Source organism: Amblyraja radiata, chromosome 4, assembly GCF_010909765.2.
Source record: "Amblyraja radiata isolate CabotCenter1 chromosome 4, sAmbRad1.1.pri, whole genome shotgun sequence".
Taxonomy (NCBI): Eukaryota; Metazoa; Chordata; class Chondrichthyes; order Rajiformes; family Rajidae; genus Amblyraja; species Amblyraja radiata.
In genome coordinates, this window is record NC_045959.1 from 110,516,733 (window position 1) to 110,534,680 (window position 17,948).

Below are 17,948 nucleotides of genomic sequence, written 5' to 3' on the forward strand. Positions count from 1 at the left end.
AATTCCCTACCATTTACCATGTACGTCCTATTTTGATTTGTCCTGCCAAGGTGTAGCACCTCACATTTATCAGCATTAAACTCCATCTGCTATCTTTCAGCCCATTCTTCCAAATGGCCTAAATCACTCTGTAGACTTTGGAAATCCTCTTCATTATCCACAAAATTATCTTGGTATCATCTGCATACTTACTAATCCAATTTACCACACCTTCATCCAGATCATTGATGTACATGACAAACAACAAAGGACCCAACACCGATCCCTGAGGCACCCCACTAGTCACCTGCCTCCAACCCGACAAACAACCATCCACCATTACCCTCTGGCTTCTCCCATTCAGCCACTGTTGAATCCATCTTGCTACTCCTGCATTTATACCCAACAGTTGAACCTTCTTAACCAACCTTCCATGAGGAACCTTGTCAAAGGCCTTACTAAAGTCCATATAGACAACATCCACTGCTTTACCCTCGTCAATTTCCCTAGTAACCTCTTCAAAAAATTCAAGAAGTAGTCAAACATGACCTTCCAGGCACAAATCCATGCTGACTGTTCCTAATCAGACCCTGTTTATCCAGATGCTTATATATATTATCTCTAAGTATCTTTTCCATTAATTTGCCCACCACTGAAGTCAAACTAACAGGCCTATAATTGCTCTTAGAACCCTTTTTAAACAATGGAACAACATGCGCAGTACGCCAATCCTCGGGGACTATTCCCGTTTCTAATGACATTTGAAATATTTCTGTCATAGCCCCGGCTATTTCTACACTAACTTCCCTCAATGTCCTAGGGAATATCCTGTCAGGACCTGGAGACTTATCCACTTTTATATTTTTCAAAAGTGTCAGTACTTCTGGTAAAGGGAGGTGGGGGCGGGACAAAGCCTGACAAGTGACTGGTGGAAGCATGTGAAGGGGTTTGATTAGCAAACGGGTGGGGTAACAGAAACATAGAAAATAGGTGCAGGAGGAGGCCATTCGGCCCTTCGAGCCAGCACCGCCATTCATTGTGATCATGGCTGATCGTCCCCTATCAATAACCCATGCCTGCCTTCTCCCCATATCCCTTGACTCCACTGGCCCCTAGAGCTCTATCTAACTCTCTCTTAAATCCATCCAGTGATTTGGCCTCCACTGTGGCAGGGAATTCCATAAATTCACAACTCTCTGGGTGAAAAAGTTTTTTCTCACCTCAGTCTTAAATGACCTCCCCCTTATTCTAAGACTGTGGCCCCTAGTTCTGGACTCGCCCAACATTAGGAACATTTTTCCTGCATCTAGCTTGTCCAGTCACTTTATAATTTTATATGTTTCTATAAGATTCCCCCTCATCCTTCTAAACTCCAGTGAATACAAGCCTAGTCTTTTCAATCTTTCCTCATATGACATTCCTGCCATCCCAGGGATCAATCTCGTGAACCTACGCTGCACTGCCTCAATCACAAGGATGTCCTTCCTCAAATTAGGAGACCAAAACTGTACACAATATTCCAGATGTGGTCTCACCAGAGCCCTATACAACTGCAGAAGAACCTCTTTACTCCTATGCTGAAATCCTCTTGTTATGAAGGCCAACATTCCAATAGCTTTCTTCACTGCCTGCTGTACCTGCACACCAACTTTCAGTGACCGGTGTACAAGGACGCCCAGGTCTCGCTGTACCTCCCCCTTACCTAACCTAACCCCATTGAGATAATAATCTGCCCCTTTGTTTTTGCCGCCAAAGTGGATAACCTCACATTTATCTATATTATACTGCATCTGCCACGCATCTGCCCACTCAGTCAACCTGTCCAGGTCACCCTGCAACCTCCTAACATCCTCTTCACAGTTCACACTGCCACCCAGCTTTGTGTCATCCGCAAACTTGCTAGTGTTGCTCCTAATTCCCTCTTCCAAATCATTAATATACAGTGGCTTGCAAAAGTTTTCATACCCACTTTTGCACATTTTGTCACGTTACAACCACAAACGTAAATGTATTTTATTGGGATTTTATGTGATAGACCAACACAAAGTGGCGCATAATTGTGAAGTGGAAGGAAAACGATACATGGTTTTCAAATTTTTTTACAAATAAAAAACTGAAAAGTGTGGCGTGCAAAAGTATTCAGCCCCCTTTACTCTGATACCCCTAAATAAAATCAAGTGCAACCAATTGCCTTCAGAAGTCACCTAATTAGTAAACAGTCCACTTGTGTGTAATCTAATCTCAGTATAAATACAGCTGTTCTGTGAAGGCCTCAGAGGTTTGTTAGAGAACATTAGTGAACAAACAGCATTATGAAGCCCAAGGAACACACCAGACAGGTCAGGGATAAAGTTGTGGAGAAGTTTAAAGCAGGGTTAGGTTATAAAAAAATATCCCAAGGTTTGAACATCTCACGGAGCACTGTTCAATCCGTCATCCGAAAATGGACAGAGTATGGCACAACTGCAAACCTACCAAGACATGGCCGTCCACCTAAACTGACAGGCCGGGCAAGGAGAGCATTGATCAGAGAAGCAGCCAAGAGGCCCATGGTAACTCTGGAAGAGCTGCAGAGATCCACAGCTCAGGTGGGAGAATCTGTCCACAGGACAACTATTAGTCGTGCACTCCACAAATCGGGCCTTTATGGAAGAGTGGCAAGAAGAAAGCCATTGTTGAAAAAAAAAGCCATAAGAAGTCCCGTTTGCAGTTTGCCACAAGCCATGTGGGGGACACAGCAAACATGTGGAGGAAGGTGCTCTGGTCAGATGAGACCAAAATTGAAGTTTTTGGCCTAAATGCAAAACGCTATGTGTGGCGGAAAACTAACACTGCACATCACCCTGAACACACCATCCCCACTGTGAAACATGGTGGTGGCAGCATCATGCTGTGGGGATGCTTTTCTTCAGCAGGGACAGGGAAGCTGGTCAGAGTTGATGGGAAGATGGATGGAGCCAAATACAGGGCAATCTTGGAAGAAAACCTGTTAGAGTCTGCAAAAGACTTGAGACTGGGGCGGAGGTTCACCTTCCAGCAGGACAACGACCCTAAACATACAGCCAGAGCTACAATGGAATGGTTTAGATCAAAGCATATTAATGTGTTAGAATGGCCCAGTCAAAGTCCAGACCTAAATCCAATTGAGAATCTCTGGCAAGACTTGAAAATTGCTGTTCACAAACGCTCTCCATCCAATCTGACTGAGCTTGAGCTATTTTGCAAAGAAGAATGGGCAAAAATTTCAGTCTCTAGATGTGCAAAGCTGGTAGAGACATACCCCAAAAGACTTGCAGCTGTAATTGCAGCGAAAGGTGGTTCTACAAAGTATTGACTCAGGGGGGCTGAATACTTTTGCACGCCACACTTTTCAGTTTTTTATTTGTAAAAAAATTTGAAAACCATGTATCATTTTCCTTCCACTTCACAATTATGCGCCACTTTGTGTTGGTCTATCACATAAAATCCCAATAAAATACATTTACGTTTGTGGTTGTAACGTGACAAAATGTGGAAAAGTTCAAGGGGTATGAAAGCTTTTGCAAGCCACTGTATATGGTAAACAGTTGCGGCCCCAACACCGAGCCTTGCGGCACTCCACTCGCCACTGCCTGCCTAATTGACAAAGGCACTAATTGACAAAGGCCTGTTTCCACAAGGTATATCTAAAGCTAAAAACAACGTGAACTTATGATCATCTGCCAGGGCTTGAGTGGTATCAGAGAAATGTTTATAGCAGAGAATACTGAATGTAAAAAACGCAAGCAGAACAGCAAGTAAATAAAATTAAAGCTGATCTGATTGTAATCTCACATGATGCATGGTGTGTATATGGAACAAGCTACCAGATCAAGTCATTACTATTGGAACCATTATCTCCTTGCCTATCAAAACAGAGGTAGCCTTCAAACCATTCAAAGTCTCTGCTATTTTTTATGGAGATTAAATGAGCTTCCAAAGAGCAACAATTGTATGCTTCATAAGAAAAGTTAAATCACCGGCTTTGAATGGTGCTCTAACATGGAACATTTTAAGATATATATCCAGGCCTACATAGAATATAGAAAAGGACACCACAGAAACAGGGCCTTCAGCCCCAACGTCTGTGCCAAACATCATGCCAAGATCAATTCATCTTATCTGCATGCAAGCAATCCATATTCCTCCTTTCTCTGCATATTCATGTGCTTTTCTAAAAGTCCCTGAAACGCCAATATTGTATCTACTACCACCACCAGCAGCCTTACAGCTGTTTCAGACACCCACCACTCAGTGCAAAAAACATTCCCTCCGCATCTACTTTAAACTTTGCTTCTCTCAACTCAATGCACGGCCATCCCATATCTAACAAAAAAGTTCTGTCTACCCTATCTATCTGTGCCTTTCATAATTTTATATCAGCTTCTATCAGCCAGAAATTGCCTTTACAGTGGTGTGTGATTTAGGGCCAGAGAAAGATTGGAACCAATTATAGTGATTGGGGTGAGAGCAGTAAGTAGTTTGAAATCAAGGATAATCAAGGCCAGTTCTGTGTTAAGGGGCTGGGGGAAATTGAGCAGTGCCTGTGGTCATGTGACAAGGCACAACTGAGCAGGTAACACAGGGGTAGAAGAGAAGTGGTTGGAGATACAAGTCCTCTCATAATGGTCAGAAGGAAAAAAAAAACAGTGAATTGAAAGGTTGCAATTGGGAATATCAGAGAGTATCAGATGATGCCAAGGAGAAATTTCTCAAGGTGAATGAAAGGTCAGGAAAATTATTGTTTAGCATGGGATTAACCTTACTGGTTGCAAATCAGCATTGCATTGGAAAGACCTCATTTTACTGGGAGTGATCAACAATTATTACTCCCAACCCAACCCAACAACTTCAATGAGTTCTGCTACAATGCTCCACAAACAAAATGGAATAAGGACATTATTTCTTGTGCATATGATCCCAACACAGGAATCCCATTAATGGCACAAGGGTGATAGATGCCAGAACGTACACAGTCAAATATTCAGCGCGATCCAAAATGATCATCAATGGAAATTACCATCACTTATTATGGGAAAACACAGATATGCAAATGAAAAATGCTTAATAAAAAGTCTCAATGTGGTACAGCATACAAATGGAACCTTTGACTCATCCTGCTGATCATCAAGAACCAATCTATACTAATCCCATTTAAAATAAATTGTTTTATACAATTGAATATTCAAGGCAGAGTCTGGTTAAAAACATAGGTTAATAAAGCAGACAATAAAGTAACAGATGAAGAAAATTGTGGGAAATAGTGTGGTAAAAATGGTAGAAAGAGCACACAAAACAATATTTTAAGCAATGAAAATTGGTAAACATACACATACACAGAATCTTGGTACATTTGTTAATTGCATACAGAAATTAAACAGACTGGTACCACAAACAATTAATACATTGTACTTCATTGCAAAGAGGTTAGGATATTTAACCACAATATTTGCAGTTGATAGGCTTGTCATTGTCACCAATTACCATAATCAAACAAAGAATGATGAAAAAAGCAGTTTCCTTCACAGGAACAAATGAGAGTATGCAGCTGGTGCTGCCAGTCCCCAGCAATGACTGATACTACTCACTATGTTCTACCTAACAACAAACCTCAGACCCAAGAATTTACTTGATGGAAAGAGGGGCCTGGCAGGGTGCATGGACAAAAATCAGGAGTCAGTTTCAAAATAATTGGTCCATTAAAGACGAACAAATGACATTTCTTCACCCAGTTTAAATCTTCATATGTGTAGAAAGGAACTGCGGTACTTTTTTATACCGAAGATTGACACAAAATTTTGGAGTAACTTAGCGGGTCAAGCAGCATCTCTGGAGAAAAGGAATAGGCGACATTTTGGGTTGGAACCCTTCTTCCGACAGGAAAGATAAAGGTGGGCGGGGGAGGGGAAATGTGGTGGTGAGAAAAGGCCAGAACAAATCATGGCCGGCAACAGATGACCTCAGAGAGGATGGAGTCCATACTCCCGATGAGGATAGCAAAGTTGATTATTATGGTCAAAGCAGAGATTGATAGATTTTTGGATATCAAGAGAATCAGAAGATGTTAGGTCAGGGCAGGAAAGTGGCATAAAGATGAAAGTTCGGCCACGTAGAGACAGGTGAAGCATAAGCAGGTCAAATGACCCATTCATGCTTCTCTTTCTTATATCTAGTTACAACACAACACAATCAAGCAATTTTTGAGATGGAGGGTTCCATAAGATGATAAATCGATTGCTGATCCAGTAGACACAAAATGCTGGAGTAACTCAGCGAGTCAGGCAGCATCTCTAGAGAGAAGGAATGGGTGACGTTTCGGGTCGCGACCCTTCTTCAGGCTGATGTCAGGTGAGGAGGCGGGACAAAGATCTAGTGGGCAGGCAGCAGGTGCAGATCTTTTTAAATAGATAACTGGTATTTTGTTATTCTTACCTTGAAATGCTTGAATATTATTCTACCCATTTTCTTATAATGCCCCACTGACATCAGCGGGAGTGTCCTTTTTTAAGTGGGTATTGATTCACTAGGTTCCTAAATTTCATTTTACTGATAACCTTTGTGAATAATTGATTTTCTACAAAATGCTTTGCTGTTTCAGTGAAATGAGATGTTGTACAAAATGAACATTTATTTTTCGCATTAAAGCTGCAAATAGAACTACTCTCATTTCGAATAAGCAAACCAATATGAAACAATATCAGGTCAGACAGAGCAAAGCTGTGCAAGAAGTTAAACTATTACACTCAAGTACAAACACCATTTCTTCACCTTTCTGCAGCTTTTGAATGACTGCCAATTGGTACCTGTTTAGGGGCTGTTTCTACTGTTAGTTTAGTGTAGAGATACAGAGCGGAAACAGGCCCTTCGTCCCATCGAGTCCGTGCTGGCCAGTGATCCTCACACACTAACACTATCCTACACACTAGGGACAATTTACAATTTTTACTGACGCCAATTTACCTACAAACCTGAAGGAATAGGTGACCCAAAATGTCACCCATTCCTTCTCTCCAGAGATGCTGCTTGTCCCGCTGAGTTACTCCAGCATTTTGTGTCTACCTTCTATTTAAAACAGCATCTGCAGTTCTTTCCTACACAACCTACAAACGTTTTTGGAGAGTGGGAGGAAACCGGAGCAACTGGGGAAAACCCATGCGGTCACGGGGAGAACGTATAAACACCGTACAGACAGCACCCATACTCAGGATCGAACCCGGGTTTCTGGCACTGTTAGGCAGCAACTCTACTGCTGTGCCATCGTGCTGCTCCTAATATTACAATTTTTTTCCAATTAAAAAAAAAGATTTTTCCACCATGTTGCATTTACATAATTACCTGTGTAAGTAATTCTTCCTTTTCATCCGCCAGTTTCTTTAGCCGCACATCTAAAATGAAAGCAACAGAACACTTGTTACTTCATTCAGAACTTGAACAAATTCAATTTGACAACTTTTCCTGCCCTCCAGCAGTAACGAATAATAATGGTTAAAAGCTGATTTTGGGCAATTACTCTGCAGTTGATCTGAAATATACCAACACTTTCACAATCCACAAATATTCAAGCTGGCTTGTTCACCCACGGCTAAATGGTAAATTTTACAATTGTACCAAAAATGTGTTGTTATATCTAAGCTGTAAATTACCAGTATAAAATGCTATCCAGGAAAGTAAAAAACATATTGCGTCTGCGAATGTGGCATTGTGTCATTCCAATAATCCAACATTACCTAATGGCCCATCACCTGCACCTTCAAGCACATGCGCAGCTTCCTGAGACACCACTGTAATCGCACCGACAACAGGGTCATGGTTTAGATCACCATTCGGTGTACTTTCTGGAATAATCACTAAACCATGATTCTGGAAGATAAAATGATTTAGCCTTGTTAAGAGCAGTTAGTTTTTTTATTATTGTCACTGTGCCGAGGTACAGTGAAAAGCTTTTGTTTGCATGCTATTCAGTTAAAGAAAAGGCTATACATTAAAACAATTAAGTCGTCCATAGTGCACAGATAAAGGATAAAGGGTTTAACATTTAATGCAATATATCACATTCATGCCCGATAAAGTCTGATTAAAGATGGTTCCAAGGTCTCCAATGAGGTAAACGCGTGGTCCGGACAGCACTCTAGCTGATGGGAGGCCTAGCTGATGAGTTACCTGATTACAGCTGGGAAGAATACACTATATTACATTTTCCATGATGAAATCAACTGGTCGTTGTCATGAAATAGCTCTTACATGATTTTTTTTTTTTTTTAAAAGACAGTAACATTAGCAGAAGTTCCTTCTCGCAACAGCCCCAATCACACAGCAAACCAGAAAACGTGGATTTTTGCTATTTTTTAATCAATTTAAATAAAGTAAAGCAAGGAATAGAATGTTGGTTGAAATGAAAATTAACACGTGAAATACCAAAAAGAGAATTATCTAACTAACAACATTTTTCATCACATTGACACTTGACAATTAGTATTGCGGCACAAGGGATTTTCCAGCATAATTATAGCCCATTATTATTTTGCACAGAGTGCTTTAAATACTCGTAAATTCACTAATGATTCAGCATTGCACACAGCTGAAAAGATTCAAAGAATGGAGGAGCAGGTCGTCAATACCATAAACATTTAAATATCCATTTTTCACTGCATAGGTGACTGCCAGAGGCGGTTGTCATCTTAAACAGAGATAACAACATAGCTCTTGCAGTGAAACCTCTATAGGCATTTAACAGAAAGTTTAAGTTCTGACTTCATAATGATGCAAATTTTGCAATTAAAAAAAAAATTTCTGAAGACAAATCTTGCTGACATGTTACCCGCGATATTCATTGATCTTCAATACTCGGAGACACAAGATACTGCAGATAACAAACTGCTGGAGGAACTAAGCTGTTCATGCAATATCTGTGAAGGAAATTGGGCACACAACATTTTGGGTCAGGGGCCTTCTTCAGTCTGAAGAGGGGTCCTGACTTGAAACATCATCTGTCTGTTTTTCTCCACCGATGCTGCCTGAGCCATTAAGTTCCTCCAGCAGTTTAATTTTTTTAATCAAAATTCTATACTTAGCTGGTGTTTTCACCCATATCCTCAACATTGCACAAAACTGTCTCCAAGCTCAAGGGGGGAGGCCCTGCATGGAGGCATCATCTTCCAGGCTTGTATGATGTCAAGGGGGTATGGCAAACGTGCAATCATGAAAGTAATTTTGGAAGCCATGTTCGATAGTGCGATACCTCATAGCTTCAACAACCTGACTTCCAGTGATCTCTGAGAGAAATCTGCACATTCGCTCTGTGAATGGATTTCCTCCCAGCGCTTGTTTTCACGCACAACCTAAAGGAATGCCAATTGGCAGGTTAACGTAAATTACCAATGAGAATTGATGTTAATTGGTATATTGGTTACAGGGAATCAAGTTGGGAAATGGGATTCATAGGATTGCTGAGAACCAGCATACTCAATGGACGAAACAGCCACCATTGAAAGAAGAGAATTGGTAGCATATCAAAATGAGTTGATTTACAATTTCTATTAAAATAAAAAGAAACTAAAGTAATTCCTTTAAGTTTCCAATTGTTTTTTGTAATGTTAATGTCTAAAAGAAATTATGAACAATATGAGATTGGAGACAGAGAGACACAAAAATAAGATCTATAAGTAAGAGAGAAACAGCAAGAGTCTTTGCAGGTCAGCCAAGTACAGGCAGATGGGCAAGACTTAGTGCAGAATAATAATGAGGGGGCATTAATAGTTTTGTTATCATTACAACTGCTAAGGTTGGCCAATAACCTTGGAAACTTAAAGTGTTAAATCACAAAAATCACCCAGTTGTCAAAGTTAAAAGATGTAGCATAGAGATTGGTTTCAGAGAATGAGCAACATTTTTTTTTAAAGAAAACGCAGCGAATGTGATGTGCAATGCCACTTACAATGCCATGATTTGCTTCCGGCACTTACAATGCCATGATGTACTTCCGGTGGTGCTGGTGCCAGCAGCCTCCACCTACAGCCCGGTATCTTTTTTTTTTGTTTTTGTTTATTTAGTTATGTAAAAGTGTGTTTTTGTGTGTTCTTTTTGTGTTTTGATGTGGGGGAAGAGGGTACGGTGCGGGGGATACCGTCCTTCAGCCGCTTCCTGGTGAAGACGCGACTATTATTCGAGTCGCGTCCTCGCCCCCCCCCCCCCAGCGGCCTACCTACTGGATTGCCGCGGCCTTTCTTGCCGGGATCGACCAGAGCTCCAGCAGTGGCGGGACAGCGCTGATACATCGCGGGGCTGGCGATGCCTTACCGGGGGTCGCCGTCTGGAGCCCGGAGTGCTGGACCTGCGGCACCGACATCATGGAGCTGCAGTTTGCGGGCTCCCAACGCGGGCGGCGCTGATGGACAGCGCGGGGTCCTGCGACTCTGCGCGGCTCGGCCTGCGGACTCGGGAGCTGCGGACTCCGGCTGCGGGAGGCGGCTGATCACGAGGTCCGGGCCACTGAGGAGGAGGATGTTCACCGTCGGGGTTCGGCGTCGGCGTTCCACCAGCCCGGCGTGAGGGCCTGAGCATCGGGCCACCCAGGGCGGCGACTGCGGGTGCTAGGAAGGCCTCGACCACGAGTGAACATCTGGGAAGAACGGAGGGGAGGCTGGCTGGACTATGGTGCCTTCCTCACCTTGGTGCTACTGTGTTATGTTGTGTCGTGGACTTTCAGTGTTTGTGCTTTTTTTTAAATTCTATTTTATTTTTAATATGTTTTATTATTTATTATTATTTATTTATTTTTATTTTTATGATACTGCCTGTAAGGGAAATTCATTTCGTTGTCTCTAACTGAGACAATGACAATAAATTTGAATACAATAAATTAAATACAATACAAAACAACAATGATGAATGTTGCCTTTCTCAGTTTTTTCAGGGGCATAATAACCAAAATAAATTGAATGGTTGTTAAATAAAGGCAAACATTAATCACATTGGGAGAGTCATAAAGATTTAACATAAAACAGTACAGGAACAGGCCCTTTGGCCCACAATGTTTGTGTCGAACATGAAACCAAGTTAAACTGATCTCATCTGTCTGTACATGATCTGCCAATTTTGGTCTCGTCAGCAAACTTAAATTTTCAAATGTCTTTTCAAAAAGACAATACGGGGAGAAAAGATGAGGTACGAAGGTAAGCTAGCCAAGAATATAAATCAGGATAGTAAAAGCTTCTTTAGGTGTGTGAAGAGGAAAAAATTAGTTAAGACCAAAGTTGGAACATTGAAGACAGAAAAAGGTGAATTTATTATGGGGAACAAGGAAATGGCAGAAGTTGAACAGGTACTTTGGATCTGTCTTCACTAAGGAGGACACAAACAATCTTCCTGATATAGTAGTGGCCAGAAGATCTGGGGTGACAGAGGAACTGAAGGAAATCCACATTAGGCAGGAAATGGAGTTGGATAGACTGATGGGACTGAAGGCTGATAAATCCCCAGGGCCTGATGGTGCATCCCAGGATACTTAAGGAAGTGGCTCTCGAAATCGTGGACGCAATGGTGATAATTTTCCAATGTTCTATAGACTCAGGATCAGTTCCTGTGGATTGCGGGGTAGCTAATGTTATCCCACCTCTTAAGAAAGGCGAGAGAGAGAAAACGGGGAATTATAGACCAGTTAGCCTGACATCGGTGGTGGGGAAGATGCTGGAGTCAATTATAAAAGATGAGATAGCCACATATTTGGATAGCAGTAACAGGATCGGTCCGCATCAGCATGGATTTACGAAGTGGAAATCATGCTTGACTAATCTTCTGGAATTTTTTGAAGATGTAACTAGGAAAATGAACAAGGGAGAGCCAGTGGATGTAGTGTACCTGGACTTTCAGAAAGGATTTGATAAGGTCCCACATAGGAGATTAGTGGGCAAAATTAGGGCACATGGTATAGGGGGTAGAGTGCTGACATGGATAGAGAAGTGGTTGGCAGACAGGAAACAAAGAGTAGGGATTAACGGGTCCCTTTCAGAATGGCAGGCAGTGACTAGTGGGGTACCGCAAGGCTCGGTACTGGGACCACAGCTATTTACAATATACATCAATGATTTGGATTAAGGGATTCAAAGTAACATTAGCAAATTTGCAGATGACACAAAGCTGAGTGGCAGTGTGAACTGTGAGGAGGATGCCATGAGAATGCAGGGTGACTTGGACAGGTTGGGGGAGTGGGCAGATGCATGGCAGATGAAGTTTAATGCGGATAAATGTGAGGTTATCCACTTTGGTAGCAAAAACAGGAAGGCAGATTACTATCTAAATGGCGTCGTCAGGAAAAGGGGAAGTACAATGGGATCTGGGGGTCCTTGTACATCAGTCTATGAAAGTAAGCATGCAGGTACAGCAGGCAGTGAAGAAAGCGAATGGCATGTTTGCCTTTATAACAAGAGGAATCAAATATAGGAGCAAATAGGTCCTTCTGCAGTTGTACAGAGCCCTAGTAAGACCACAGCTGGAGTATTGAGTTTTGGTCCACTAATTTGAGGAAGGACATTCTTGCTATTGAGGGAGTGCAGCGTAGGTTTACAAGGTTAATTTCCGGGATGGCGGGACTGTCATATGCTGAGAGAATGGAGCAGCTGGGCTTGTACACTCTGGAGTTTAGAAGGATGAGAGGAGATCTCATTGAAACATATAAGATTGTTAAGGGCTTGGACACGCTAGAGGCACGAAACATGTTCCCGATGTTGGGGGAGTCCAGAACCAGGGCCCACAGTTTAAGAATAAGGAGTAAGCCATTTAGAACGGAGACGAGGAAACACTTTTTCTCAGAGTGGTGAGTCTGTGGAATTCTATGCCTCAGAGGGCAGTGGAGGCAGGTTCTCTGGATGCTTTCAAGAGAGAGCTAGATAGGGATCTTAAAAATAGTGGAGTCAGGGGATATGGGGAGAAGGCAGGAACGGGGTACTGATTGGGGATGATCAGCCATGATCACATTGAATGGCGATGCTGGCTCGAAAGGCCGAATAGCCTACTCCTGCACCTATTGTCCATTGTATCTTTTCATAGTAAAGTAACTTTTCTCTATTTTTGCATATCTTCTTTCTAACCAGTAGTATTTTTAAGAATTAGTCTTCTATTGCTATAAATTGCTTTCCTTTAAAACAGAAATAATCAATTAACCTGAATTTCTGTTTTTGTATCATGGAGGAAACTGGTTTCTAAAGTTGAAACTGTTGTGAAATTTACGAGGACAATAGACAATGGTGCTTCTTAAACCGCATAATGTAATTTTGCTCAAGGTTCAGCCAGCCATTTTATCTAAAAGTGTTCCATACAAATCAAAATCAATAAATCTTGAACACCGTTTAGCCTAGCCACATACACATCCTACCTTTTTTCTTTCCCTCAGATCAGCCAATTCATCTCTGAGTTCATCACGCTCATTCCTAATGCAGTCAAAGTAGTCTTTTTGCCTCTCTAGAGCCTGATCACAGGACAGCAAGCAGAAGAAAGAAAATAGCAGAAAGAGAAGGTATATGTGAATTGCAACACATTAACATAGCAGATGAAATGTTAGAGGGTAAAAAAACAAATGGGATTACGCTTGGAAGTACTGAAATTCTCATCCTCATCTTTTATTTTCAATATTCAGCTTCCCACTTCATTTTGTACAACTACCACGCTCCATAACATGCATTAAGATGTTTAACAATGCTCAAACTCATCACACACAGACCAATAAAATAAATTGAGCAAAGGCTCAATTTTATTTAAATTATTTATACCATGCTCCAATATAGTAGGATAAAAGTCACATTGACCAACACTCAACAAACACCTCATGCAGTTGCAATCCGACTGTTCATTTTGACCTCGTACCCCAATTTTTCTGTCTTTCCAGTTGACAGTTTCCTGCAGATCAAACACTTCCCTGGTGAGGGTGTCCACCCTCTGCTGCATACACTTGTTTTCCTACAAGCAAGGAGGGGGGGGGGGATCCAGAGCAATGAAAAGACAGAAATTGAAGTAAAAAGGAAAAGATTAATTTGCAACGGTAGATAAAATAAATAAAGCTGGCAGTGTTCATCCAGGATTTAGAAATGAAAAGGAATTGCAGGGGCAAGACAGTGTGAGAAATGGGTGTGTACTGGGATTTGGGGCGTAGGAAAGAAAGGGGGATGGGGGGGGGGGGGGGGAAGAAGGGCTGTTACTTAAAATTATAGAAATGAAGGTTCATACCATTGGGTTGTAAGCTACCTATATGATGTGCTGTTCTTCCAGTTTGTGTATTGCCTCACTCTGGCAATGACAGAATGGTCGATATTTTAATGGGATGGGGTTAAAATGATGAGCAATCAGGAAATAAAGAATGCCTTCGTGGACAGAGCAAGTGTTTGGTGAAAGACTTGGTCACGCTGAGGTAATGGAAGCCACATCGTGAGCACCAATTGAAATCGAAGAAGCTTGGAGAGGTGTATCTAACCTTCTATCTCACTTGGAAGAGATCCCTGGATCTCTGCTGGGAGGGTAAAAGGTGAGGGTCAAAGGAACCTTATCATTGTTCCATCTTGGGAGAAGGGGAGCGAGAGCAGAACTGTAGGGGACAGAGGAGATATGGGTGTGGGATCTGTGCACAACGGAGTATGTTTACTGAAGAGTGGAAAGCATCATCTTGGCAGCAAATGATGTGGAGAGAGCAATGAGAGTAAGGTATGGTATTCCTTGTAAGAGGCAGGGTGGGAGAAGGTGTTAAGATAACTGTGGAAGTTAATGGATTTGTAGTTGGCATCAGTCAATAATCAGTCTCCCGTGATGGAGAGAGGGAGGGGGTAGAAGCATCATGGATAGTCAAAGTGAATTTGAGGGAAGAATATAAAGGTGATGAACTGATTTCTGCACGAATGCAGGAAGCAGCTCCGATGTGGTCATCGATGTAGCAAAGATTGGGGATGGTGCCGGGGCACATTTGAACAAGGACTGTTCAATGAAACAAAAAACTGCAGGCATTCCTGGGGCCCATGCAAGTGCCCATGGATACACCTTTGACGAAGAAAGTGAGAGGAGTCAAAAGAGAAGTTGTTTATGATGAAGACAAGTTCCACCAGGCAGGGGAGAGTGTTAGTTGTGGGGAACTAACTGCGTCTCCGTTGAAGAAAGAACCGGAGGGTGCAAGACCTTCCCGATGGGGAATGGAGGTGTATAGAAACTAGACACCCATGGTAGAGATGAGATGATGGGGATCTAGGATTTGAAAGCTAGTGAAGTTTTGTACAGCATGTGAGGTGTCTGGGATGTAGGTCAGGAGCTGGACAAGGAAGGACAATATATCGTCAAGGTATTTGGAGATGTGTTCAGTGCAGAAACAATGGGCCTGCTATCCAAAGACGTGCAGGTTTGTAGGTTAATTGGTTTCTATAAATTGTTCCCAGTGTGTAGGATAGAACTAGTGTATGGGTGATTGCTGGTCAGCATGGACTCAGTGGGCCGAAGGGCCTGATTCCCCACTGTATCTCTCTAAACTAAGCTAAACCATCATTGTTGGCTATCAGCTTGTTCTGGAGCTGATGAGTCTCACTCACCCACGCAGCCAGCGTTAATGTTGAGGAACAAACCTCTTTTCCATCGTTCCCCAAATGTTACAAAGTAATGAGGTTCCTAAGTAAAATGTTATTATATATCTATAGGCACAAATGGTTGTTCAGCTTACTTGAGGACAACTCATTACCAAAGCTATTTAAAACTAATTGAGACTTTGTTAACAAAAAATATATAACCATATAACAATTACAGCACGGAAACAGGCCATCTCGGCCCTTCTAGTCCGTGCCGAACACGAATTCTCCCCTAGTCCCATCTACCTGCACTCAGACCATAAACCTCCATTCCTTTCCCGTCCATATACCTATCCAATTTATTTTTAAATGATAAAATCGAACCTGCCTCCACCACCATCGCTGGAAGCTCATTCCACACAGCTGCCACTCTCTGAGTAAAGAAGTTCCCCCTCATGTTACCCCTAAACTTCTGTCCCTTAATTCTCAAGCCATGTCTTCTTGTTTGAATCTTCCCTACTCTCAATGGGAAAAGCTTGTCCACGTCAACTCTCCTCTCTTCCCCTCTCATCATTTTAAAGACCTCTATCAAGTCCCCCCTTAACCTTCTGCCAAAGAATAAAGACCTAACTTGTTCAACCTTTCTCTGTAATTGTAATATAATTGTGCGAAATACAGAAATACAAAATTGAGAGGAGTGTATGTGGACAAACAGAGGAAAGGATCAGTAGCAGTGAGCGGGTTGTGGGCTGATCCCCCATGCCCTCAGAGGCTCGCTGGGGGTTCCGAGGTCAGCTGCAGGAGGCATCCTAGCACACAGAAGCTGAGTGGCAGCTGCAGGTGGGGGGGGGACAGTGCATTCGCAGTTCAGGTTGTCGGTGGAATGAACTGCTGAACAGTGCGATAGCTCAAGGATCTCGTGGAGCAGGCGACGCTGGTGACCCAGCAGACATCAGATGAACACACAGATCGAGCATGGCCTGCAGCAGCATAGGCCAGGCCAACCCCTGCAACTTCAACCCAGTGCCAGCATCAGCACATGGAGCCTTTAAGGCCAAGATAAGACTCTATGCTTTTAAAAACTTTCAACGTGAAGGAAACAAGGTGGCGCCAGAAATGTGGCGACTCTATGTATTGCTTTGGTGAAGTCTATTGTTCTTACACCACAATCATTGCACTTTTGTATTTACATATAACTGTACTTCTGTATGATTTTACTAAATTGTGTGCATAACGAAGAATATCTACGAACATGACACAATAAAGTACCGTTGAACCATTGATATACTTAAATATCTGTAGATATTAGTCATCCAGAATGTAATTATTATGTCAGTTTGAGATTCCTCTGGATAAAGTTGAGAACAGTTAAGTATTGGAATTCAAGATATTTTACCCTGAAGGTTACAAAAATGTATTCGATTTATATACCAAAAAACCATGCCCGTCTGAATTTTAATGAATCCATAGATATTCATTTCATTTGCGAGCATGTGTATGTGGTGAATATTCAATTGAGTTATTGGCCTCATTCATATTACTCTATTCTTAACTTGGAAAATAACTTTTTTATCACAAAGTCCAAAGATTCAAACTGAATACTTTATACCACATTATTAAGAGACACATGGCAACTGCTCCTTCAGTCCATATGATGAAACTAAACACCTCAAAATAACACATCGCCCCACATATAATTAAAAAACCATAACACTTTTCACAGTGTAACAAGCGACGCAAGATAGCGTCTACCAAACTTCCAAGAGACCTTCATAATGAAAATAATTGTCTGATAAATTATCAACATCCAGAACAATCCTTAGTCTTCCACCTACCTCTATAAGTTCATCTCTTTGCCGAATACCTTCTTTTAATTCTTCTACTTTATGTTGTGACACGTGGTACATATGTTTCTGTCGTTCCAGTTCCTAACAAAGAGAATAGGTTTAAATATTGTTTTTATAAAAATCTATTCCTGATTTATTATATTTTGATAGTGAAATTATATTGTGAGGATTGAGATAAAACAAGTTCTTGTTTTCCCCCAATCTTCAACTTCCTCCCTTTCCTGTTGATTTCTTGCCAGTGTGAAGAATCAACACGATATGTATACGAGAACAATTTTTGGGCTGACAACACAGCGGTGTGAATATTGATTTCTCCAACTTAAAAAGACCCTGGTATCCCCTCTCTCTCCACCCCGCCCCCCACCCTAGTCATTGTACTAGTTTCAATGTTGTCCAGGTGTTTCACTTTCTATTACAGAGGAGGAATGTTGAAGAAAGATTCACAGAGCCCACAGCTAACAATGGCCTGCTACCTTTATCATTGTCACTTTTTTGCATATCTTTCATTCATTTATTCTATATCTCTACATCACCGTCTATAACTCTCGTTTTCCTTTCCCGTGACTCTCAGTGT

The 17,948-nt window shown here is 41.8% G+C and overlaps 1 protein-coding gene across 32 annotated transcripts in view; it reads right to left on the reverse strand.

Moving 5' to 3' along the window:
* The window catches only part of lrrfip2 (LRR binding FLII interacting protein 2), a 95,773-nt gene that overhangs the window by 13,236 nt on the left and 64,589 nt on the right, over positions 1-17,948 (reverse strand). For 22 of the 32 annotated variants that reach the window (XM_033020223.1, XM_033020222.1, XM_033020221.1 and 19 more), the window contains 5 exons: positions 17,363-17,455; positions 13,855-13,947; positions 13,367-13,459; positions 7,725-7,857; positions 7,333-7,382 (listed from right to left, as the gene is read on the reverse strand). In XM_033020223.1, coding sequence (XP_032876114.1) covers positions 7,333-7,382; positions 7,725-7,857; positions 13,367-13,459; positions 13,855-13,947; positions 17,363-17,455 — 462 coding nt within the window. The remainder of the gene's footprint in view (positions 1-7,332; positions 7,383-7,724; positions 7,858-13,366; positions 13,460-13,854; positions 13,948-17,362; positions 17,456-17,948) is intronic. The other 10 variants (XM_033020230.1, XM_033020226.1, XM_033020250.1 and 7 more) reach the window with 2 other exon arrangements.